The 25,660-nt window shown below is 43.8% G+C and overlaps 1 protein-coding gene across 7 annotated transcripts; it reads left to right on the top strand.

The window, feature by feature from the left end:
* The first annotated feature begins 22 nt into the window (after positions 1 to 22).
* Positions 23 to 24,450, top strand: ORC4 (origin recognition complex subunit 4). 7 transcript variants are annotated; one of them, XM_081873114.1, is made up of 15 exons: positions 277 to 332; positions 1,509 to 1,590; positions 4,273 to 4,342; positions 6,051 to 6,127; positions 7,298 to 7,388; positions 8,467 to 8,542; positions 15,972 to 16,057; positions 16,833 to 16,881; positions 17,677 to 17,828; positions 18,477 to 18,650; positions 20,048 to 20,134; positions 22,082 to 22,190; positions 23,407 to 23,502; positions 23,591 to 23,658; positions 24,117 to 24,450. In XM_081873114.1, the coding sequence occupies exons 3-15, from the start codon at positions 4,286 to 4,288 to the stop codon at positions 24,297 to 24,299; spliced, it is 1,305 nt and encodes a 434-aa protein (XP_081729240.1). In that variant the 5' UTR covers positions 277 to 332; positions 1,509 to 1,590; positions 4,273 to 4,285; the 3' UTR covers positions 24,300 to 24,450. The 7 variants fall into 7 exon arrangements, with proteins under 7 accessions (XP_081729243.1, XP_081729238.1, XP_081729239.1 ...); XM_081873117.1 differs by lacking the exons at positions 277 to 332; positions 1,509 to 1,590 and adding an exon at positions 23 to 104; XM_081873112.1 differs by lacking the exons at positions 277 to 332; positions 1,509 to 1,590 and adding an exon at positions 28 to 146.
* Positions 24,451 to 25,660: the final 1,210 nt, after the last annotated feature.

The raw sequence follows: 25,660 nt of genomic DNA, 5'->3' as shown, positions 1-25,660 counted from the left end.
AATCAAGAGGGCCAAGGCGGAAGTAAGCCAATGGGCGGAGGCGAAGAGGAGTAGAGTCTGAGAAAGAGACGCAGGAAACCCGTTGACTCGGAGCCGCTGCGCTTGTAAATAGATCGGCGCCCTCACGCGGGGGTCACGTGATAGAGGTGCTAGCTCGCGCGCGCGCTCTCTCTCTCGCGCGCGGAGGTTGCCGGGAGGGCACTCCTCAGAGCTTGGCGGCGGGAGCTCGGAGTAACGGCAGCGGGAGGGAGCCGAGAGCGAGAGTGACGGGGTGGGGGGGGTGGGGGGGGAGAGGCGCTCGCTCGCTCGGGAGTTGCCTGTGAGCGTCGCAGGTAACGGTCGGTCCGGGACGTGGTTTTGAGGGGGGGGGGGAGGTAAACGCGCGGGAGCTGCGTGGAGGAGGGCGGGGCTCAATTTAAAACGCCTCACCTTGGCTTCGGTTTTTTGGGTGGTGGCTTTTTTAAAACGGGACGGTGGTTCTGAAGCAGTTCAACGGCTCTCGCACCTGCCCTCTCGCCCTATAAGCAGGGAAGGCGTGTTGGGCTGCTCTTTGCCTCACGGCGAAATAGTGATGGGGTGGGGGGGCTCTCGTCCCGACCTTTTTTTTTTTTTAAGGAATAAGGATCTGTAGGTGGGTGGTGTCATGAAGCCCAAGGCAGGATATTAGCAGGGGCGGTGGTTAAATATGCACCGTGGGGGGGAAGAAGCGGCGGGAAAGCTGGACACCCTGGTGGGATTCTGCAGGGACCTAGGCAGGCTAGTCCCAGATAATACTATTTGCAGCCCACTTGGTTATAATCTGTTCTTGATTTTGATGACATCATGCCCATGGTGTGATTTGAGTTTAAGCACTTTTTTTTTGCATTTACGTGCCAGCCCTGACAAAAGTTACATCAGCCATATACAGGTGAAACTCCAAAAATTAGAATATCGTGGAAAAGTTCATTTATTTCAGTAATTCAACTTAAAAGGTGAACCTAATATATGAGATAGACTCATGACATGCAAAGCGAGATATGTCAAGCCTTTATTTGTTATAATTGTGATGATACAGCTGAGGAAAACCCCAAATTAACAGTCTCAGAAAATTTGAATATTAAATGAAATCAGCAAAACAAGGATCGCAAATAGAGCGATATCGGACCTCTGAGAAGTAGAAGCATGCATATGTACTCAGTACTTGGTTTGGGCCCCTTTTGCATCAGTTACTGCCTCAATGCGGCGTGGCATGGATGCTATCAGCCTGTGGCACTGCTGAGGTGTTATGGAAGACCAGGCTGCTTCAACAGCAGCCTTCAGCTCTTCTGCATTGTTTCACTTGTAGCTTCTTCTCCCTACCTCCAAATAGATAGAGAAACTGTTAAGTATTGAGGACAAATATAGGAATTAGAGGCTGGCTGAGTGTTGACATACGTAAAGTGTTTGTAGGTGGCATAAATTGCACATGTATTATTTCTGAAGTGTCTTGACTTTGCTGTATTTGACAGCACATCCTTCTTCCATTTCAGCCCTCGTACTAATTGACATGTGTTGCGTAAATTGCTCCTGCCAAACTTCCAGTTGAAAATTATAGTGTGTGAGCCCCTCAGGGTAGGAATCTGGTTTCTTGTTCTTTGTAAAGTATCATGTCTGTTTGTTTAGAGCATTTGCATGCCCACTTCAGCCAAAAAGGGCTCCCAGAATGGCTTCCATAAAATGAATAAAAACAAGACAGTCACTGCCTAGAGGCTCACAGTCAAAAAACAAATCACACAAGGGACAGAGATGGAAAAGAGAAAGCAAACTCAGGCACCAATTCAAACAGTAGTTCCTACAGTGACTAGCTAGTATAGAAACAGATTGGTTGGCATCAGAGATGTCTGATAGAGTTGGTCTTTCAGCAGAGCTGATGGGATGAGAGCCCTACTTCCCATTTCTCCTTCTGACATAGCCTGATGGAATTGCTACTGCCAGGTGACAGTTGATGGTGCTGTATAAATATAATACTGTGGTGATAAAATTACGAAGTTATAAACAAAGATCAGAAATGGAGGACTGTGGTATATATATGGCCAGCTGGTATGAGATGAGTAAACTGAAGTGGATTGGGTTTAAATGGAGGTCAAAATTGGGTTGGAGACTGCCTACTGTAAAGTCCCCCCCCCCCCTTCCCCTAAAAACTGAATGCAAAAGTAGCACTGGAGTAAATTAATCTCTTTATTGTGGCTATCACTACTGCTTTTCAAATACTAGGTTTTTTTCTGAGCTATAGGGGCTTGTCTCTACTTCTGCTTCTCCCACTGCTTTCTGCGTATTGATGTTTGTTCCGATTCAGCAGTAACAGTCAGTTTTCCCCGGGGAAAGCAGTGGGGCAAACAGAAAACTGTACATAGTCTTAATGTCAGCAACCTGTCTTCTGCCTTGGGTTCCATTATGCAAGAAAGGTGGGATATAAATTAATAAAATAATTGGTTTAAAGCATCTGGCTGTGTTTTCTTTTCTGAAAAGTGTTGATTAAAACTAGGTGCATAAGAGTAAGCTGTGGTCTTTTATTGTATTCAGTTAAATAAGGTACTGAAATTTGCACACTTCCCTTCCCAAAATCAGCTTTGAGTCACCGCACATTAGAACCCCTGGAACTGGGAGATGGTCCCATATGACTTGCCCTAGCTGTGACTATGTTCAAGCATGGTTTAACATTATGTGAACAAGGTAGCTAATTATATTTTGCCATTTTGTCCACACCAACAAAATGTGGTTAGCAATAATTGTGGTTAGTTTTAAACAAGCCAACTTTAAACTGTGGTTTTTGCAGCTGTACTTTTAAAACCACAACTCTGAGGAAGGTGGCAAGCTATGCTGAATTATAAGTAACTACACAGGAGGAAAGGTTTGAGCCAAAGGCTAGGCATGGCTTGTCATGTTATGCTAAACTGTGGTTTGAACATAGCTACTGTGCCCATCCCAAGTTTATTTTTGTTCAAGGTACTGTTCAAGCATGATGATCCTAGGCCAATATATGTAAGTAGGAAGGAAATGGGGGTTTTGCACCCTGGAGTCATATGCACCTGACATAAGCCCATCTCAGTGTTGTATTGAGCCCAAAACTTGTGAAGAGCTTTTATTCATGATGCACTCAATTATAGGCAAAATAGATATACAGTGGTACGTCGGGATGCGAATGAGATCCGTTCCGCATCCCAAACAGAACGTAAGACGCGACAGCACATCTGCGCGGGTCGCGTTTCACCGCTTCCATGCATGTGCGTGATGTCATTTTGACCATCTGCGCATGTGCAAGTGGTGAAACCCAGAAGTAACACCCTCTGTTACTTTCGGGTCGCCACGGAGCACAACCTGAAAGCGCTCAACCTGAAGCGTATTTATCCCGAGGTATGACTGTAAAGGCTTAGCTTTGGATTACCCCAGATGATATGTACCCAGGAAAGAGATGCTTTAATGTTCTGCCTAGCCCTGCTTTATTCCCAAAGTGTCTGAACCCTGCTATGATGGGGCCCAGAGATTCTGAGGAAATGAGGATGGCAGTAGCTGTTGTTTTGCCCTGCCCTTCTCCTCAGTGGTGGACTGAGTTCCACCAGCTGCCCCTATTGCTGCTTGCCCAGCCTGTTAAGTTACCGTATTTTTTGCTCTATAAGACTCACTTTTTCTCTCCTAAAAAGTAAGGGGAAATGTGTGTGCGTCTTATGGAGCAAATGCAGGCTGTGCAGCTATCCCAGAAGCCAGAACAGCAAGAGGGATTGCTGCTTTCACTGCGCAGCGATCCCTCTTGCTGTTCTGGCTTCTGAGATTCAGAATATTTTTTTTCTTGTTTTCCTCCTCCAAAAACTAGGTGCGTCTTGTGGTCTGGTGCGTCTTATAGAGCGAAAAATACAGTAATTCTGTCAGTGTGGAAAGCAGCACTGAACAGCACTGGACCACTGCAGAGATGATTGGTGGAGCTAAACCTGGCACTGAGAAGAAAAGCACTGGGCAAAGCATCTACACTGTTTTCATTTTTCGGGGATCACTGAGCATCTTATTCAGTGCCCCTTCCAACTTGGCACCAGCCCTGCTTGCAAGAAAATGAAGTTTAAAACTAAACACAATTTTAAGACTTCTTGCAGAGAATAATCTTCCAGTGTCATACATATGATTTGTAGTGGCCCATAGCTTATTTGTGGTCCACAGGTATGCACATTTCAGGCTTCTGTTGAATAAGGAACCATAAAATGATGCAATGCCAGTCTTATGTGTGAGGAAGTTCTGGTGTAACGCGAAATGTTTCTCTTTTAGGGCTTGAATTACAATGAGCAAACGCAAGCTAAAGGAGGATAGCTTTACAAATGGGGAATGCATATCAAAGGTTAGTATAATTGCTTGAATAGGAGAAACAAAGTTATAAATGGGGAGGGTTTGCTGACAAATGTATGTCCTACTTGCACATGTTCATTCTTTTGCGACTCATGTATATGTACAAATGATGCATTTGTGGAGAGATGTGGATTCAGTCAGTCTCTCACTCTTTTTAAGTGTGTATAAATCTCTCTCACACAAACTCCTTTGATAAATTCTACCAAAACCAATTCTGTTTACCATCTGATTGGATTTGTAAATGCAGCACCAATGCAGTTGTTTACAGCTGCACAGACAAATCAAGGTCTTCATGTGTAAACCAGCAAGAACACCCTCAATTCTTGTCTGTGTGTTCCTTAATCCAGTAAGGGAATCCATGTGTAGAAGCCCACTTCCACAATTGCATACCTATGACTAGATAATTTCTGGAGTGTATATGTGTTTGTGTGTCACGAACTAATGCCGTGGCTACTGCTTGTTAATGTTTAGCTGGGGTGGGGTCATAACGCAGTAGGTAGATCACATGAGTTGTTCTGTCCACCAAACTTTAGTTCCAATTTTGGTCTCCAGCATCATCAGACGGGACTGGGAAAGATCCTTGTCTGAAACCCCAGAGAGACACTGCCAGTCAGAAAATACATTGCTGAGATAGATGACTTGGTATGTGCCACTTGCAATGTTCCTTTGTAACTGCATCCCTACTATAAAGAATCCTGGAAATTTGTAATATAGCATTTTTCAGTCTGAGGGCGAAAGTGGACAGAACAACAGTGGAATGCAAGAACTATCAAACTGGTGCTAACACTCCCATTTTTGTGTACGGTGATAGAGAGGTTCATGGCAGAGCAACTGCAGGTGTTTCTAAATGAACTGATTATCTAGATCCAGTACAATCTGGAATCATTCCTGAGTTTGGGACTGTATCAGCCTTGGTTCCACCAATGGATGGTGCTTTATGAACCATCCCGGACCCTGTGATCATTGAGGCCCTTCTTCAATCTTCTTACACTGAAGATCTGGAGAGTTCGGTTCTGTTATTACTTCAGGGTCGTGCTCAAAAGTAGCATTGGGAGACTGTTATTTGGGGCCATGGAAGTTACATTATGGGGTCCCCTCAGGTAATATTTTGTTTCCAGTACTGTTTAATATCTATATGAAGCTGTTAAGAATGGTCATTAGGAGTCTAGGGGCAAGGTGTCATCAGTATGCTGATTATATCCATCTCTGTTACATCTGAACTGAGATGTTGTTAAAGACCTGGACTAGTGCCTAGATGCAGTTAGGCCAGTAAACAGAGTCTGAATCCTGGGAAGATTGAGGCATTGTGGGTGGATGGTTCCTAGATATGGGAGATAGGCCGGTTGCCTGCCCTGGTTGGACCTGTACTTCATTAATCTTCCCCCCACTAGAAATCAAGCAGGTACCATCCGTGATAAGTTGCAGACACCTGATTAAAACTATTTTATTCCATAAGGCATTTTCACCATGAATGCTTCTTTGATGTTTTAATCTATGATGTTTAATTTATGTTTTGTATTCTATGTTTGCATTTTGTAAGCTGTTTTGGGACCCAGAAGGAGAATGGCAAGATATAAATTGTGAAAATAAATCAATAACAAATTTGTAGCTTACTAACTTCCATAGGATAAGAGAAAATTGTTAAATGACAGCTGGTTGTGCTGTGCATATTTAATGTCTCTATAACTCAATATATGCAGGTACAAAGACTATTGCGTGAAAGGTTCTGTCACCAGAGTCAAAATGGGAAGTTGTTTGGAATTGAGCTCCAATACAAGTAAGGAAACGGTGTATTTATGTTTGTTTCAGATAACCCCTTTACTGATCTTGTGGACTTTAAACTGCAAGTTTAGTAGATAACAAGATTTCAAAGATTTGTCCCCCAAATACTGGTTTCTTACCCATCCACAAAGGGACTCTAAAAAGACTAAAACATATTCATAGGGAGGGAGGAAATGTTCCCAGTGGTTCTTATGGCATATCTCAAATGAAAGCTCTGGCTATCACAGTGCCATTGCCCTCCCAGCCTTAATGGATCGTTTCACTGAACGTGGTAGAAAAGCAACAGCCATACTCGTCCCAGAATTCTTTTCAGTAACATGGTCTCAAGTCAGCACCATAGCAGCTATTACATTAAGGAGGATGAGGGGTTCTAATCCTAACGCAGCATCACTTGACTTTACACAGGGCTCAAAAAGAAGTGTGTAATCTAGGTACCCACCAGTAAATAATGTGTGGATGAAGAGAAGACAGCAGAAACTTTTTCATCATTTTTTTTTTTTTTTGGAATAGTTAATAACCATTAAAATGATATGAAATCAAGTACAGTGGTACCTCAGGTTACAGACGCTTCAGGTTACAGACGCTTCAGGTTATAGACTCTGCTAACCCAGAAATAGTTAAGAACTTTGCTTCAGGTTGAGAACAGAAATTGTGCGATGGCGGTAGCGGGAGGCCCCATTAGCTAAAGTGGTGCTTCAGGTTAAGAACAGTTCCAGGTTAAGAACGGACCTCCAGAACGAATTAAGTTCTTAACCCGAGATACCGCTGTATAAAGCTAGTCAAAATTACCTTAGTTATTAAAATAAGTTTGTACCTAATCTTTTTAACAAGCTTAGAGATATACTTACAGAGCCTATAAATCTAGGGTTAGAATTTGTCAGTAAAGATTTGTTTTTTAATTAACTGTCCTTTTTTTTCCTTCCAAGAAGAAAGTGAGCTTCTTGAGAATCAGAAAAGCATTTAAATGACAATTGCACAGACAAATGTGTTCTGTTCTATTTCTTCGTGTCATAATGTGTTTTCCGAATGGGTAAAGGGAGATGGGCTGAAACTTTTTAAAAATAATGTGATTTTGTTTCTCTGAGATGAAATTTGATATATGAAATTATTCCAGGTCTAAAGTTATTTGTATTCCTCATTCTCTCTCTCCTCAACCTTTACTCAGACAATTACTCGAGCTTCTGAAACGTACTGCTATCAATGGTGAAAGCAACTCTGTACTCATTATTGGACCTCGGGGATCAGGGAAGACTCTGGTAAGGTTTAATTCCATTTAGTTTTTATATATTGAGTCCCATGTGGAAAGTTATAACTTAATGTACTTCATGAAAATTATCAGTGAAATTCATTTTCTTATAAATCAAATGCTGGCTTTGTGGTGAGAGGGAAGAAATTTGTTTCATAATGATGTTAAACCGAGTTCACCAGCCTGTGTATTTTTGGTACATAGAATGCGACTCTCAGAGCCTTTAACCTTGCTTTAACTTGTTTAGTTGTGTGCTTTCTTTCAAACCTTTGAGATGCTTTAGCTTCTTAATGTGTTATTTTATTAAGAGTTTCTACCTTTTAGTCTACATCTTTTATTCTATATTGATCTTTTTAGGTCTCTTGACTAGAAAAATCCTTTCTAAACTTCATAAATAAAACTGTTTTCTAACTAAGCTTTATTTTCTAGTTTTGATAGGATATAATCCTATGGTACCCGTCCAGTAAGGGGAGGCTCTTTGAACAAGTATATTCTCCTCCATCCCTTCCACCTTCTCAGGCTGTTCTGAAGGATCCCCATATCCTCTTGGGATTTGAGGAAGATGCAGGGGGATCAGGATACCATTGGATGCAAATTGCACTCTTCGGCATGCTTCCTGACTAATACCATCTAGGGAATTGATACTTTAAATCCCTTGATTTTATTTATTATTATATTTATTTGTACCCAATTTTAATGATACAAATCCTTATATGTAAAACCAAAATAAAACAGTGAAGACTATATCAAAACATACTTGTCAGGATCTTTCCCACAAGGCGCTTACTGGTAGATAGCCCTGTTGTGGGAAGGCACAGGCCACCTGGAATAGGAGCAAATCTCTACTATTTTTCCTCTGTCGTACCATTGTTTTTTTCATTTGTTGCAATTATGAAATAACTTTTAAAAACTGCAACAAATGTTACATTCCACTTGATGCATTTAAAAGATTGTGGTTTTAACATGTTCTTTATTGCTATTACAATAGTATAAGTCATGCCCATAAAAACTTGTTTCAGTTTTAAATCATGATACTATGTAGTAAGCATATGGCATAAGAATTTATGTATTGTTTTATTTCTTCCTAGTTAACATGCCATGTCTTAAAGAAGCTCATGGAAGTAAAGGAAGTAAGAGAAAACATCTTACAAGTTCATTTAAATGGTATGTAATTTGGTCACATCAGCTGAATTTCCTTGAAGATAGTGCTAATTGAGCCTAGTAATTTTGTACTGATCTATTTCAATTAACAATTGCAAGGAATTGTACTTATTGTAGCCATAGTATCTACTTACAGCAGAGATAGAATTGTACATAAAAGCTCTATAAAAAGCTGTGTTAACATAAAAGCCATGTTAACACAGGGTAGCTTTATGAAAACCAAGTATATAGCCTCATGTGAGCAGACATCCACATGTGCAATGGAATTTCTATTATCCACCTTGCATCCCTGTTGCAAGTCTGCTCCAGATGATCCCCTAACCACCCAGGGTAGATTGCCAGGAGCAGGCTACAGAGGGAGGAGAGAAAAGGAAAGTCATGGTGCATAAGAGGAAGTTCATCCTGTTCACACATGGAAGTTGGATACCAGCATATATTATCAGTTTTAACAGTGGGTTGCTTTAAAGGGTTGAGAATATACCATGTTGTCAGAGTCACCCGTGGTCCCAGCTCACAAGAGACCAAAGTCCACTCCAGCTTATGTACCAAAGCTTTTATTCAAGAACATCAGTAGCTTTAGATCCGAAGTCCGTGACCCTACGTCTGTTACCCTTAGACCGCTGAAGTCCCCTCTGACTCGCTCCCCCCTCGACACCAGTTTAAGAGGCTTGTACTGGTCCACCTCTTTCTCTCTTTCCTTTTCCGCAGGGTCTTTCTGCCCCCCTGTGTTCTCTCCCTTCGGGACTCTCCCGAGGCTGAATCCTCTGCCGCCTCCTCCCCCCTCCTTCGGGCTTTGGGACCAGGCTCCTCCCCAGGACTCTCTTCATTTCCGCGCGCCTCCCATTTTGAACTTGGCGCGCTTACGTTGCTCTTGACCTTCCTTTCGACAGTTACATTGCCCTCAATACTACTTTCCTCCCCTTCCGGCAGCACGTTTTGCCCTGATCTCCTTCCCCTCTCTGCTTCCTGTTCTGCTCCTTCTGACACACTGGTCACTCCTCCCCCCTCACTCCGTTCCAGCGGAGCAGCCGGTCTCGCTCTCCAACTCCCACTGGGGGTTCCCCCTTCCTTTCCCTGCTCCTGACTGCTTCCCCCTCTAGCTCCCCTTGGCTTGACCAGAGGGGCTCCCTTTTGGGAGTCCTCCGATTCACTGGACGGACTCATGGACAATCTTGGGTCATTGTCATCCTCTTCCTCGTCAGTCTGGAATCCTTCCCCCTCACTCTGCGTCTCTCTCCCTGAACCCCTGACATCCATCCCCCCCTCGAAGCCCCCCCTTCCCCCCTCCCGGCCCTCGGAGGCAGGTCGTGGGAGCCGCATCTCCTCGGAGGTAGATGCAGGATACAGTTCGTTTGCTTCAATGTCCTCTGCTAGCAGCTCGGTGTATGTGTGTTCGAATGCGGGTTCTTCACCCAAGGTGTTCTCGGCTCCCTCTTCCATTGCTACTTCGTCTGGTGCTGCCTGCCAAGGCCCCGTCAGCCATTTCTTGCGCCAGTCGTCCTCTGGTTGCTCGTCCCACCAGTAAGAGGGTTCTGTGTCTACCCCCGAACTCGATCCCCTGGGCGGGCTTGATTCTGGCGTTCTCTCCTCGGCGGAAGAAAAGCCCCTGAAAGTACTGTCTGAAAGTGTGGGCGTAAAGAGCCAGTCATCAAAATATTCGGCTGGCATGGGTCTATGCGGGAAAAGTGCATGGAACTCGTCTTTCAGAAGAGGTTCGTCTAAAGCGTAGTCCGGCACCCAAATATTGGTACTGGCCGGGGTACCCTCTCTGGCTAGAAAGTATTCTACTCCCTCTACCCCCCATCTCGAGTCCAGGATCTCAGTGACCTCGTTGAGTGGTTCGGCCCTGGGCGCCCCCTCCCTCTCGGGTGACTGAGTGCGTGCGTGCGGTACTGTGTCAGACTCCTGAAACCTGTGCGGGGTCTTGTAGGGAGTGAGCACCGACCTATGAAAGACCGGGTGCACTCTGGAACCTTCGGGGAGGGCCAGTCGAAAAGCTACAGGGTTAATCCTAGCCTCCACCTGGTATGGCCCTAGCTGCCTGTGTCCCAGCTTCTTCTTAGCCAACGACCTGGCTGGCATCGCTTGGGCCGCTAACCATACCCAGTCCCCCACCTGGATGTCCTCTCCCACTCTCCTGTTTTTGTCTGCCTGCACCTTATATGCTTGTTTGGCTAGCTCCAAATGTCTCCGCAGCTCCTCGTGCACCTCTTGCAGCTCTGCTGCGAACTGGTCGGCCTCTTGCGTCACCCCCTCTCCCGGTGTTACGAACCCCGGGAAGGTTCTGGGATGACGACCATTGTTCGCGAAGAACGGCGTCACCCCCGTCGACGCGTGCTTCGTGTTGTTGTAGGCAAACTCCGCCATCGGCAGGTAGTCTACCCACGCCGCCGGGCGCTGATTGGCGTAACATCTCAGGTACTGCTGCATGATCGCGTTGACTCTCTCTGCTTGGCCGTTGGTCTGCGGATGCCTTGCCGAGCTTAGGTTGATCTTGACATGCAGGATACCTAGAAGCTTCCGCCAAAAGGTAGAAACAAATTGGCGCCCCCTGTCGGACAGGACGGATTGTGGCAGCCCATGCACCTTGAACACGTGATCGATGAAGAGTTTGGCGGTCTGTTCCGCCGTCGCCACCTTCGCGCAAGGAATGAAGTGCGCCATCTTGGTGAACATGTCCACCACCACCAGCACCGCCGTCTTGCCTCTGGAGCTGGGCAGGTCAGTGACGAAGTCCAGCGCCACCCTCTCCCACGGTTGCTGTGGCGTCTCCAGCGGTTCCAGTAACCCCGCTGGCTTCTGGTGCACTGGCTTGGACCTCTGACAAGTGTCACACCTGGCGACGTAATCCGCTATCTCTCCCCGCATCTGGGGCCACCAAAAGTCCCTGGCCACCAGTTCTATTGTCTTCTCCTTGCCGAAGTGGCCCGCACTGGGGGCGTCGTGCAACTGCTGCAGAACCCTCGCGCGGAGCTCTTCGCCCGGTACGTAGAGGGCACCTTTGTGAGTTAACAGCCCGTCGCGTAATTGGAACTCATCTTCTCTCTGCGAACCCCTGCGCAGCGCCTCCATCTTGGATTGTGCAAATCGATCTACTTGCAACGCACGTCGCACCGCGTCCAGGTCGACTGCGATGGTAGCGCACGTCCACGCCTGCGGTGCGAAAATGTGCTTGGCTGCCACTGGCGCTGCTTCCTCGAGATATTGCGGTTTCCTGGAGAGCGCGTCGGCTATAACGTTGGATTCTCCCGGGATGTATTCTATCCTGAAGTCGAAATCCGCAAAGAATTCAGCCCAGCGCATGTGTCTTTGGCTCTGGAGCTTCGCCGTGCGCCAATACTCTAAGTTCTTGTGATCTGTGCGGACCTGCACTGTGTGCTTGGCACCTATGAGGAAGTGTCGCCATGCTTTGAAGGCAGCGTGGATGGCCAACAGCTCTCTGTCCCATATGGTGTAGTTTTGCTCCGCCTTGCTGAGCTTTCGGGAGTAAAAGGCACAGGGTCTCCAATCTCCTTGGGAATCTTCTTGCAGGAGTACGGCTCCCACCGCTCTGTCTGAGGCGTCGGTCTCTACTCGCATGGGTCTGCCCGGATTCACGTGCAGCAGCTGCTCCTCGGAAGCGAAGAGGCTTTTAAGCTTCCTAAAAGAGCGCTCTGCCTGTTCCGTCCAAGCGAACTTCTTCTTCTTGGAACTGAGGGTGTCCGTGATTGCTGCTGTCTCCTTTGCAAAACCCCTGATGAATTTGCGGTAGAAATTGGCGAACCCGACAAATCTCTGGACCTCCTTCCGATTGCGTGGGCTCTTCCAGTCTAACACGGCGCGGACCTTGACGCTGTCCATGGCCAGCCCCTTGTCAGACAGCTTGTAGCCGAGGAAATCCACCTCCGTCACATCAAACTGGCATTTCTCCAACTTGGCGTAGAGCCTGTGTTCTCGCAGTCTCTGCAGGACCTCCTTCACGTCTCTCTCATGAGCCTCCTGCGATTCCGAAAAGATCAGGATGTCGTCGAGGAAACACACACACTTCTTGTAGAGGAGCCCCGCCAGCACGTGATGCATAAAGGCTTGGAAAACGTGAGATCCATTTTGGAGACCAAACGGCATAACTCTGTATTCATACGTGCCCAGAGGCGTGAACATGGCCGTCTTCCACTCATCGCCCTCCCGGATACGGATGAGATTATACGCTCCACGCAGATCCAACTTGGTGAAGATCATCCCCTTCCGCACGGTCGCTAGGAGGTCATCAATCTTGGGCATGGGGAAGGCCTTGGGCTTGGTCATGGAATTTATGGCCCTGAAATCCACAATGAGTCTTTTCTGGGGCGTGTCTTTCTTCTTTACAAAAAACACAGGACTGCCCCCCACTGCTTTGGACTCCCGGATGAATCCACGCTTCAAATTATGCTCTATGAACTCCCTGAGTTCTTGCATCTCGTCCTCAGACATGGAATACAGCTTCGCAGTCGGCAGCTGCGCCCCCGGCAACAGGTCGATCGCGCAATCGTAAGGTCTGTGGGGCGGCAGCCGGTCAGCTTCCTTCTCGCAGAAAACCTCCAGGAAACTCTCGTACTTGCGAGGAACTGCCTGCGCCATGCCAAGTTGCAGCTGCTGCTCCGCCCCTTCCTCCTGGCTGGACTGGATACAATGTTGAGCACAGTACGATGAGCAAAAGGTGATCTGCCGTTGGTACCACGCTATCGCAGGACTGTGTCTCTCCAGCCAACTCATGCCTAGTACTATAGGCGTGTCCGACAGGCGGGTGACATTGAAGCTGATGACTTCTCTATGATGTCCAATCCGCATCTCCATGGGAGGCGTCTGTTGCACAACTTGTCCTCCCAGCAATTTCCTGCCATCAACCGTGACTACGTTTAGAGGCGTTGTCGCGGGCAAAAGCGCTATGCGATGCTGCTTGACGAACTGCACCCCCACAAAGTCCGCGTTGCTCCCAGAATCGATCGTGATGGGGACTTCCAGGGTGGTTCCGTTCGGCAACTGGAGTGTTGCAGTGAGCTGCACCGTTGGCTTGGGTGGTAAAGGGTCTGTACGTTGCAAAGGCACTGGGGACTGCTCTACAGATTCGCCTGGCTGAGCCCCAGCAGCTCTGCTTCCAGCCAGGCACTGTCGTTTCCCTGAGACTGCTCCTCTTGCATCACTTCTGCTGCCACTGTTGCTAAGGCTGCAGTGTGCTTCTGGGGCCTCTGGGGACACTCTTTCGCCATGTGTAGTGCACTGTCACAGATGTAACATTTCCTGGTCCCTCTAGGAGGCTTCGCCTTTACTGCACCGGAAGCTGGAACTCTGGCTGTTGCCTGAGCCTTAGCACCACCAATTTCCATCGGTTCCTCCCCCTGCCGCGCCAGAGGCGAGGGATGTGCCTGGCTGAAGTCTCTGGGGAGAAAAGGAGGCGTCCTTGCCAGTGCACGCGCCTGGCGTCCCTCCTCATTGTGCCAAGGACGTTCTTCGTGGCGTACCCCTATTGCAAGAGCCCTCTGCACGACGTCCTCCAGGGTCTGAGGTCTGTCTCCCCTGGCAAGTTCATCTTTTATGGGGCCGCTGAGACCCTCCCAGAACAAATCTCTCACTGGTTTGCAGTGCTTCTCCCAGCCCAATACAGTCAGTAAGGCGAAAAATCGCGAATGATACTGACGCACAGTGGCTCTCCCTTGCCGCAACCCGTGCATTTCCCCGCGTGCAAGATCAAGATCCACGGTTGACTGGAAACAAGCATCCATCGCTTTAATAAATTCATCAGAATCGCGGCGGGCAGGGCCGTCTTCGCGCCACAAATTGCGCAACCAAGCTCTTGCCTCCCCATGCAAATGAGACACAATAAACCCCACTTTCTCCTCTTCATCTTTAAAGTCATTACGAAGCAAATGCAGTGCATACAAGACGTCTGCTCTGAAACTTGGGTAGTGCTTTAGGTTCCCATCGAAGTGGGTGACTAGACTGCCCCCCCGCCTTCCAAGTCCAATTCCCTCTGATCTGGACCCTGGGAACCCCTCCTTGCTAGCACGCTCCCACCTTATTTGCAGGTCCTGGCAGCGCTTCTCCGCTTCATCACTCTTCTTCTGAGATGCAATGACTGCAGCGGTGAGTTCCGTAACTGCGTTGCGCAGTGTTGTCAGCTGTTCCTCCGCACTCATCGCTGCCACCGTTCGTGAGCTTTGCAAAAAAAAATTTTGCGTTCTATGAGAGGGGACTTACTGTCAGAGTCACCCGTGGTCCCAGCTCACAAGAGACCAAAGTCCACTCCAGCTTATGTACCAAAGCTTTTATTCAAGAACATCAGTAGCTTTAGATCCGAAGTCCGTGACCCTACGTCTGTTACCCTTAGACCGCTGAAGTCCCCTCTGACTCGCTCCCCCCTCGACACCAGTTTAAGAGGCTTGTACTGGTCCACCTCTTTCTCTCTTTCCTTTTCCGCAGGGTCTTTCTCCCCCCCTGTGTTCTCTCCCTTCGGGACTCTCCCGAGGCTGAATCCTCTGCCGCCTCCTCCCCCCTCCTTCGGGCTTTGGGACCAGGCTCCTCCCCAGGACTCTCTTCATTTCCGCGCGCCTCCCATTTTGAACTTGGCGCGCTTACGTTGCTCTTGACCTTCCTTTCGACAGTTACATTGCCCTCAATACTACTTTCCTCCCCTTCCGGCAGCACGTTTTGCCCTGATCTCCTTCCCCTCTCTGCTTCCTGTTCTGCTCCTTCTGACACACTGGTCACTCCTCCCCCCTCACTCCGTTCCAGCGGAGCAGCCGGTCTCGCTCTCCAACTCCCACTGGGGGTTCCCCCTTCCTTTCCCTGCTCCTGACTGCTTCCCCCTCTAGCTCCCCTTGGCTTGACCAGAGGGGCTCCCTTTTGGGAGTCCTCCGATTCACTGGACGGACTCATGGACAATCTTGGGTCATTGTCATCCTCTTCCTCGTCAGTCTGGAATCCTTCCCCCTCACTCTGCGTCTCTCTCCCTGAACCCCTGACACATGTGATCAAGATTCAACAACTTACTGTTTAGCACAAACCATAGTTTGTTGTCAATCTGAACAGGCAAACAGGTTTGCACTTTCCTTCCAAGAATTGCAAACCCTGCCATAGTCTGTAGGTCTTGTTCAAGGGGCATCTAGACAGGATTTGAATGTGTGAGGTGAAGGAGTTGGAGAAGGGAGTATGCAAGCTCAAGGCTCACTCATATAATACCAAACAAGGCTTTGTTGCACTTGAACTGGCTAGCTTTCATCGTTCTGAAACTAAGGATCCAATGCATCTTTGAGAAGAATGAGCATGTGAGCCTTGGATACTTAATGACATTTCTAAAATTTGCTTTTGATGCTACTATTTGTTGAAATATAAAATGCATTTTCCCCCCTGTCTTTCTAGTGGGGTTTATAGAATATCCAAATCTAGAATATTACATGTATTTGCAATTGTCTTCTAGGGTTATTACAGACCAATGATAAAATTGCTCTTAAGGAGATTACAAGACAACTAAATCTAGAAAATGTGGTTGGAGATAAAGTTTTTGTAAGTAAAACATTTAGATGTACTTAAAATATATAGTCCACATTGTTGTACTCTTTCAACTTGTAACTATATCCATATGCTGCAAAATCATAAAACCGTGTAAGGGGCATTGCAAGCGCAACTAAAAATCCTTTTTAGATTTCTTAGACTGCAACACAACCAGCTGGGTTATTATTATTTACTTGTTTATTGTTATGCTCCCACTTACCTGAAGGCAGAAAAAATGTCATCATTCCTATGTTGTCCCTCCCCTTTAGTGACATTTTTTTCCTGTCTTTGCTTGAAGCAGGTCTTTATATTATTATTAATATGCCACCCAGCTGACTGAGTTGCCCCACTCTGGATGGTTCCCAACAAAATAATAAAAGCACTATAAAACGGCCATTAAAAACTTCCCTGTAGAGGGCTGCCTTCACATGTCTTCTAAAAGTCATATAGTTATTTATCTGTTTATCCCCTGCAGCTGATTAGTCCGCTCTGATTACACTTTGTAGAAGCTGTTGCATTTTTTAAATTTTTTGCAATAGCATACAGTTCTACAAAATACAATGGATGGGATTCTGGGGGTGTTGTTCTGGGGGTCCCCCCGCCCCACCAAAGAAAAGCCAATTTCACGTGGTACAGTGGTGGTGGGAAGAGAGGGGGAAGCCCTGCTACACAAATGGGAATGTTGGTGCATGGGTTCTGCTGGGTTCATTTAGTGAATCCTGCTACATGTTTTTATTTTAAAGCTTAATATCTACCAGATAATCATTCAGATGTTGTTATCTTTTAGGGTAGTTTTGCAGAAAACCTCACGTTTCTTCTTGAAGCATTAAAGAGAGGTAAACATATTTTCTTGGTGATTAATAACATGTTATTGGGGGTTAATGACAAACACTATGATCTACTCCATCCAGATTACTAACTAGTATCCATTAGCATTTCTACAATCCCTGTTTTAAAGCAGCTGCACTGGTTGGCAGTTTGTTTGCAGGCTCAGTTCAAGCTGCACACTATGGTATTTAAAGCTCTAAGCAACTTAGGCCCCAAATATCTGACAGCCTGACTCCTTCTGTACTGTCTCCTTCTCTCAGACCATTAAGATCAGCAGAGGAGCCCCTCTTGGTATTTCTGTGTCCCACAGAAGTTTGTGATTGGCCACTAGGGAGTGAGCATTCTCTGGTAGCCGCTAAATTATCAAATTCTCTCCCCCGTGAGGTGCATCTATCATCCTTGTGGTACAGTTTTCACCGTATGCTCAAGACGTGCTTCTTTACCCTGATCTTTGTAACTTTATTCTCTGTTTTTTATATTGTAGTTTGGTTGTTGCATTAATTATTAGTATCATTCTATTTTAAATTGTATCATTGTTTTGTTACAACCCTCCCTGGGACCTTATGGTGAAGGGTGGGTAAGAAAATCTGTAACTTAAATCCTGCAGTAAAGGAACTAAAGTGAAATGCTTGGTGGCTTTGCCGTCTTACAACGAATTGGAAGTTCTTGCCAAATTGCAAGTTATGTTACAGTTCTTTCAGTTGCTTGCAAAGAGATTACCTGTTGAGCTAGTGGAAGTCTTTGTGTAGAACCACTTAGTTGAATTGGGTCCCTAATATTTACCCGTTTGTTTTATGTGTTAGGTGACCGTGTTCACAGTTGCCCGGTGCTGTTCATCCTAGATGAGTTTGATCTGTTTGTTCATCATAAGAACCAGACATTGCTGTATAATCTCTTTGATGTGTCCCAGTCAGCACAGACACCTATAGCTGTTGTTGGTCTGACTTGTAGACTGGTAAAATGAATTTACTTTTCTCTTAATATATGTCGCCACCAGTGCATGCAAATTCAGATGATGACTAGTAAATATGCTTCTCTTTAATTGGCTAGAGACCCTGTGCAGAGAAAAGTAAGAGACTTTTAGGGATTGTGAATCATTTTCATTATTAAATAAAGAATGCTACTTTAACCACACTTAGTAGAACTTCCTGTGTGTGCTACTGGTGTTGAAATAGCTTAGTCAGTTGAAAAGATTCTGTTCTTCTAATGAGGTTTGATTGAGAAATCTTAACATGAAATACCTGTTCAAATAATCATTTTTAATAGATAATACAATTCAGATAAAAATAATTTAAATAAGTTGCCAACACTGGTATGCCTAATAGACTGAAAACTAACCTAGATATTTGATATTAACTGAGATTTCTAGAATTTTCTGTGGCAAGCATTTAACCTATGTATACAGAATTTAAAATAAACTGTTTTATAAGGTATGTATTGAAGTTGTCATTCTGCAGAGCTGGCAAATGCTCAAGCATAATTCTGAGGTCAGTTTGCATCCTTAAAAAGTAAAAAAAAAAAAGGGGGAAACAAGTTATCTAGCAATTGATATGTTTTCTTGTAGATTTCTTATGTTTTTGTTCTGTTTGCAATTTTTCACTAGGACATTCTTGAACTCATGGAGAAGAGAGTGAAGTCAAGATTTTCACACCGGCAAATATACTTAATGAATTCATTTGATTTTAAAAAATATCTGAATATTTGTAAAGAACAGTTATCCCTGCCCGCAGAATTTCCAGAAAAGTCCTTTATTCAGAAATGGAATAAGAATGTACAGGTAACTGAAATAATAATAATAATAATCAATCAATTGAATTTTCTTGCTGAAGATCTTCAAACAAACTGCTGGGTAACAGTGCTTATACAGCTTAAAAAGGAATGCATTGGAATGTACTTATTCTAGTAGAAATTAGGATCCAGGTTATTGCGCTGTTTTTAAATTTCCTGTTCTGTTAGTGCACAGACTTCCACTTGTGAAATGGAAATTTCCCCTCCTCCTTCCTTCCTTTGGTGACCTCAAAATCAGCTCTGGATAGTTTGGGGACGCCTGGAGCAGATTTTGGAGTTGCATGGGAGGAAAGGAAAGGGAAGTATTGAGCAGAGTTCTGTGTACAAGCCATCATTCCTAATTTTAAAAGGAGTAGAAAAATTGCATATCAGGTATTACTTGAAGGTATTTTATTGCTTCCCTACATTCTGTTTTCAAAACCAGCCACCATGTACATCTAGCACTGGTATCTGCCTCTGTAATTAAAAATTAGTTTGAAAATTGCAATACTAGATTGTAGAATTCTAGCTTTGTGAGTTTGATGGACTTCCATTTTATGCAGCTCAATGTGGTTCCTTCCATGGTTCTAGATGTGTATCTGAAGAAGTGTGCATCTAGGTGTGTATCCAAAGAAGTGTGCATGCACACGAAAGCTTATACCAAGAACAGACTTAGTTGGTCTCTAAGGTGCTACTGGACAATTTATTAATTTTTTTATACAGTATTTTTAGATTGTAGAGTGAAGATCTCAAACACTATTATGAAGAGCAACTATGGTAAACTTACTGCATTTATCACATTTTTAATACAAGACCGCTTTCAAACAGGTACATAAAAATCTCCCCCCCCCCAAAAAAGTGAGGTAAATTAGTACATAATGACATCATACTATAAACTAAGTTTAGTAAAACTCAGTTTTTAGGATGATGTCATTATGTACTAAGCGGTCTTTAGTAGGTTTCAGCTGGGGAGAAGAAAACAGTTTTTATTAGTATTTTAGTACTTGCTATGAAAGGTGATTGAGAGCAAAGTTTTCATCCAACTGGTCCAATCCAAATAACTATTGTACTGGTCATTGGCCATGACAAATCTGAATAAATATAAGCAAAATAAGTACAAGCAAAAGGAATGCCGCACCACAAATAATAGTCTCTATTTAGATCTCTTTGTCTCCCTTACAGTTCACTGCCGTATGGTCCAGCATCTTCTTTCTGACCTTTTTGTTAAAGCCAACCACATGGCTTGCTTTTGATAAATTATAACAGATTATATTTTTGTGATCTTCCCTGAATCACTTTGTATTATCTTATCAACTGTGTTATCATACCACCTGTATAAAAATGTTTTAGGTGAATTAAGATGAGTAGGTTGCTTAACAATTATTGATTTTGAAAATAATGTTTTAGTCTCTCTTAGAAGACCAAAAGGTGCAAGATGTACTGCAAAATCAATTCCATTATAGTAAAGACCTGCGGTCTCTCTTCATGTTGTTGGTAAGATCTTGGCACGTTTATTTCTGACTCACATTCTACTGCTATTCATGGAAATAAACTGATACTTCTAGTTACGAATGGAGTTAATGCAACTACTATATAAAAGAAAAGTAATATGGAAAGGAATATGTTTTGATACAGCATGCTGGCTTAGCCCTTTTCTAGTGGTAAATGTTTTTTCTGAGGATGGGATCCAGAGTTCACTCTTGCCCTCAGCAGTATTCCCTGAGCAGAGTTCCACTCAGGAGATGCACTTAAGGGCAGAAGGTGATTAACCCCTCCTTTAGCTCATAGCAGCACTTTCCTGTGGAGCAGTGTGGAAAGTCAGTGCCTTTTAAGTTCTAATAAAATTCTGCAAATCCGACTTCAGTGATGTACCTGTGAGTCAAACCACTTCAAGATTTTGATGGCAATAAATACAGAGAAGTCTTAAAATAATGTGCAGTTCTATTTGCTAATGATCACAGCCATTGCTTGTGCAGTACAAGGCTCCCTGTTGACTCTCATGACATTTATTATGTTTGGTGTGTCTTACTGACTTAAGAGCCCCCTCCAGACCACTGGAAGGACCTGTATACAGTTAGGAATTTTAAATATTTCCCCTTTATTCTGTTTTATGTATTCTGACTGCAGGATTTGGGTTCAGAAACTGTGTAGAGAAACAAGTTTATTAAGGTTCTGTCTCTGGCCTGGTTTGAATATAACATTCCAGGCTCTATAAACCATTTCTTAGGAGGCCAGGGACCCATGTCATGCCCTCATGCTTGTCTCTTGCCCCTCCTCTCTGCCTGCATACTAGCTTTAGTGAGGATATATTGGTTTCTTCTGAACAAGAAATATTTGTTAAGTCTGAAAGAGGAAATTCTGCTTTAAAACCAGATTTACTGTTTGGTGTGGGCAGTATCCAAAGTCAGTTAACTCCTGCTTGCTTGTCAGGCATAGAATCGTGTGACTTGGCTTTTTGTACTATTCCCTCTCCAAAGGAATTCTTCTCCATTTCTTCCCTACCTTTCAAAGGGAGCAAATGTGGCATTCCTCTCTCCAAAGGAAACCCCTGCCCCAAGACCACCACTTTGCTTTCCTCAGGGAAATTTCTATCGTGGGGAGAGCTCTATGGCATGTTCCTTCATCGTGGTACAGTGACTTCACCCACTGAAGGTCTTGCATAGCTTTTACATATTCTGCCTTAGATATCTTCAACACTACACAAGTCATGGAGTGTTGGTGCTGGTCAAGTTTTTTCTGGTTGGTGTGTGGAAGTATTCAAGACCATACCTTTACTAAAATGTGCATATTTTCAACAAGGAGCCCTCACCCTTATGGATGGCCATCACCTTGTTCAAAATTGCACCATAAGAGGTCTTCACCTTTTCAATTCCTTCATCACAACCCACTATTCCCTTAACTTCCTTTTATAACTGTATTTTTCTGCTACAGTATTGGCCGTGGCCTCAAACTTGGGAAGGACTTTCAGAGAGGGCATAGTGCCAAAAAGCCCAGTCACATGATTTTCTGCCTACTTTCAAAATAGGAGTTCACAGACCAACCAGAAAGAACCTTCACTTGTAAGTACCAATTTTCCAATCTCCACGCTGCAAACATTAATTTTTTTAAGAGTAGTCCTCTTTATAATGCAGCCGAATTGGACTTAAATCCATCTAAGTTGTTCTTGGTCTGATAAAACATTGTATTACATTTTCTGATTGCCTCCTGAGCATTGTGTGTTGTTTCCAAAATTACTTCTATTTCAAAGAGTAAAATAAGTAGGTGTAAAATTATCAAAGATCCTAAAAATTGATATTGCAATCAATATATAGCACTGTTGGATGGATTCTGCAGTAATACTCTCAGTTGAATGTTACAAACTATTTTGTATTGTAAATAACTATAGATGCTTTTATAATGACTTTAAGTCATTAAATATTTAAATTATTATTTTGTCTTCAGATGCTTGCTTCAAGTAGTATAACTGTGTCTCACCCGTATATCAATGCATCAGACCTTCTTGAAGCAGGCAAACACTGCAGAATGGACTCTAAAGCAAATATTGTACATGGTAAGATGACAGTGTGTACTTACTATCTTAAATTATGTGAGCAAGTTCTGAAATGCACTTTATGTACTTTCTTTGTTTCAATTGGATCATCACGCCCTAAATAATGCTTTGAAACATGCTCTGCAATTGGCTGTTTCTCCCTCTCCTCACTTGCTCTTCATCCTTTGTGGATCTCCAGATTCTCAGGGATGACTGAAGTGGGCACTAAATGCACGGTTTGTTGAGGCTAGTCTTGACACTGCCACACAGCATCAGACATGTCTCAGTGGTAGATCATAAATATTGGGGAGGTAGAATAAGGCAACGGTTTAAGTATGCTGTCGCCAGTGAGTTTATGGCTTTATGTTTAATAATAGTAAGACCTCAGGAGAGTGCTGGCAACCTGTGCAGCTCCTGCAACACAGGTGTTATACTGGATGTGGGTGCCAGTGGCCAGTAGCAACTCCAGAGTGACCCCTCCCCACAAAAAAGACTGCATAGCTGCTCCTTTAGAAGGGAGTGCAGGCTGCTGACAGCTCCAGACAATGGAACCACTCCACCATAGTGCTTCTGTTTTGCTTGAATTTAAGCTCAGTTTATTGGCCCTCATCAAACCCACACTGCATCCAGGAAGTGGTCCAGAATTTGCACAGCCTCAGCTGTAGGCTATTAGTCAGAAGTCTCTGAACCATCTGGGAAAGCTTCGCTGGCCAACAACTACAGGATACAGTGGTACCTCGGGTTAAGAACTTAATTCGTTCTGGAGGCCCGTTCTTAACCTGAAACCGTTCTTAACCTGAAGCACCACTTTAGCTAATGGGGCCTCCTGCTGTTGCCACGCCGCTGGAGCACAATTTCTGTTCTCATCCTGAAGCAAAGTTCTTAACCCGAGGTACTATTTCTGGGTTAGTGGAGTCTGTAACCTGAAGCGCCTGTAACCTGAAGCGTATGTAACCTGAGGTACCACTGTACAATGTACCCAGAGAGTGGGGCAGTTCCTACCCTACAGGTTGTCACATTGGCGTAAAACCATGTTAGGCTTAGGGTTATAATTGACCAAGTAGACTTCCTTTCCTTTATTTGATTTTTGAAATTTAAAGTCAGCTTTCCTTTTGAAAGCTTGAAGGAAGAAATAATAAAAATAGTTTCAAATAGCTGTTAACATTTTAGATTAGGCATTTAAAAAGCTATACTGCCATGAAAATAGCTATTAAGAATCGTCTTCTTTCTCTAATAGGTTTGTCTGTGTTGGAACTCTGCCTCATAATAGCCATGAAACATTTAAATGATACTTATGGAGGAGAACCATTTAATTTTCAGATGGTTTATAATGGTAAGGTGACATCAGATTCGTTACAAAATGCGTAGTTTATTACCTCTAAAACAAAAGTGTAATATAATTTGTATTTGTTTTGATGTAGAGTACCAGAGGTTTGTACAGAGGAAGGCACACACAGTGTACAGTTTTGAGAAACCTGTTGTTATGAAGGTATGTACTTTACTACATTCTTTTGAAAGCTTCTGTTTTAGTGCCATAGGGGACAAATAGTTTGAAATAAGATTGATAGAAGAACTGGAACTGTAAGATTTAGCTCCCATTTTTTTAAAAAAAGATATTCTAAAATGTTTTAGGGTTGTATGCTTTACATAGGTGTCATTGTCTATCTTAGTCTTTTCATTATTGTATTTGGTACTCTGCTGCCCTCTAGTGAACATTGTATGCATACATGTAGCTTTTATGCTGCAAATGAGGTTTTTTTTGTGATGGAGATGCTGTTTAGAAAATGAAACCAAACAGCCTAAATAGAGGCAAGATTTTGCTGCATCTTAATTCTTATTCAGTAGCAAACTCTAATCTAAAATATCTGTAACTGCAAATTATGTTGAATTTATCTGTGGATGATGGGAAAAGATTCTAATGATTTGTTTGGATTTTTTTATTTTTAGGCTTATGAACACTTGCTGCATCTTGAATTGATAAAACCTGTAGAAGGACCATCTATGTGCACACAGAGAGAATACTTGCTAATGAATCTTCTTTTGGACAACAACCAAATTATGGATGCTCTGCAGGTTTACCCAAATTGCCCAACTGATGTAAAGCAATGGGCTACATCTTCAGTAAATTGATTGTGGATTTGAAATATTTGATGAGATTCTGGAAAGTGGTACTTGGTTACAAATAAACCAGACGAAAAATTGGTGTTATCTATTGAAAGATGACCTTTAAAAATGTTCTTCAACTGCCCAATGTACTTGATTAAAAAGTGTATCCCTCTTTTCTTTGGTTTATTTGTTAATATTTCCAAAGCAGTGGATTTTGATCTGCAACAGAAATCCATTTTTCTGGGTGATACCCAGATTGGACTGAATTCATTCGCTTGAGCATGACTGAGTTTGTTGCAGTGGATCTACTCTGTATATGACTAGCATTGCATACAGTCTGGTGTTTACATTTTTCTAATAAGTGAATAAAAGAAAATCTAGTAAGTGAATAAAGGAAAATGTTGCTATTTTATTACAGCCGGGGAAAATATTCTGTTTGTGTCAGTCTCTCTTCTGGTAGTTTACCAATTGTGTTAAGAAAAATTTCAGTATAAGAGTTTAGCTAAAGTCTTCAGGAAGCTGATGGCAAATTATTTTGGATGCTGTAATAGTTAATACAGAGAAGACAGTTCTATTAAAGTCCTGATCAAAATTGTAGGACAACTGTTTGAGAAGAGGTAACTTGGGCTAACTGCCTGGCTGGCTTTGCTTTTCCTTCTTGTGTAGGTATTTTCCATCTTACCACCTAGCTGTGGATATATATGTGAACCCATGGGGCAATTTAAATTGGAAGTTTAGAATGGAGTGTGGAGCTTCAGTCTTCATGGAAGGCAGCTCCTAACCTGCACTACTCAGACAGAGAAAGAGAAGTCAGCTTTAATAATAGTCTTGAATATCCCCACAAACCAACTGCTTTCTTAATGCTCAAGGAGCCTTGTTTCAAAGCCTTTGGGCTACACTGTTGCATAGCTAAATGGGGTCTCTTAGCAGTTGTAGTTCAGCAACACACCTGTGTATCACCTCTGGCCATTGGCTGTGTCCACAGGACCCAAGGTTCCTCATTCCAGCTGTACAGGGTCAATTGCTCATGTGGTTATTTTCATAAAGTTTGGGGAGTATTTCTAGCTCCTGGTTTGAAGGTTACTTCTCCAGTGGGGGCCCTCTAGATGATGATGTACTCTTAACACCCCCAAGCAGAATTGCCAGGAATGATTGTAGTTGTGTAGTTCAACAGCACTTGAGGGAATCGGGCTGGAGAAGCCTGCCTGCTTTAGTATGAGGAAACATTGTGCTGTGCTGTGCTGTACCTATAAAATGTTTTTCTAAAAACTACTGATTCTTAGCATTGCCTTCCCTCAAATCCAGCTGTCTACCTTTTGTTCTCTTTTCCCTATGACTTCTCATCTGATGTAGGACCTCTCTTAGTCTTTACTTCTATATTAAAC

Source organism: Podarcis erhardii (assembly GCF_964252035.2).
Source record: "Podarcis erhardii genome assembly, chromosome: 1".
NCBI lineage: Eukaryota > Metazoa > Chordata > Lepidosauria > Squamata > Lacertidae > Podarcis > Podarcis erhardii.
This window is presented reverse-complemented; position numbering and strand designations above follow the sequence as displayed.

Coding starts and splice junctions, on each gene's coding strand:
- ORC4 (XM_081873117.1), top strand. CDS start 4,286: ATGAGCAAACGCAAGCTAAAGGAGGATAGCTTTACAAATGGGGAATGC. Junction 16,882..17,676: donor TCTTGAAGCATTAAAGAGAG/GTAAACATATTT, acceptor TTTATGTGTTAG/GTGACCGTGTTCACAGTTGC. Junction 17,829..18,476: donor TTGGTCTGACTTGTAGACTG/GTAAAATGAATT, acceptor ATTTTTCACTAG/GACATTCTTGAACTCATGGA.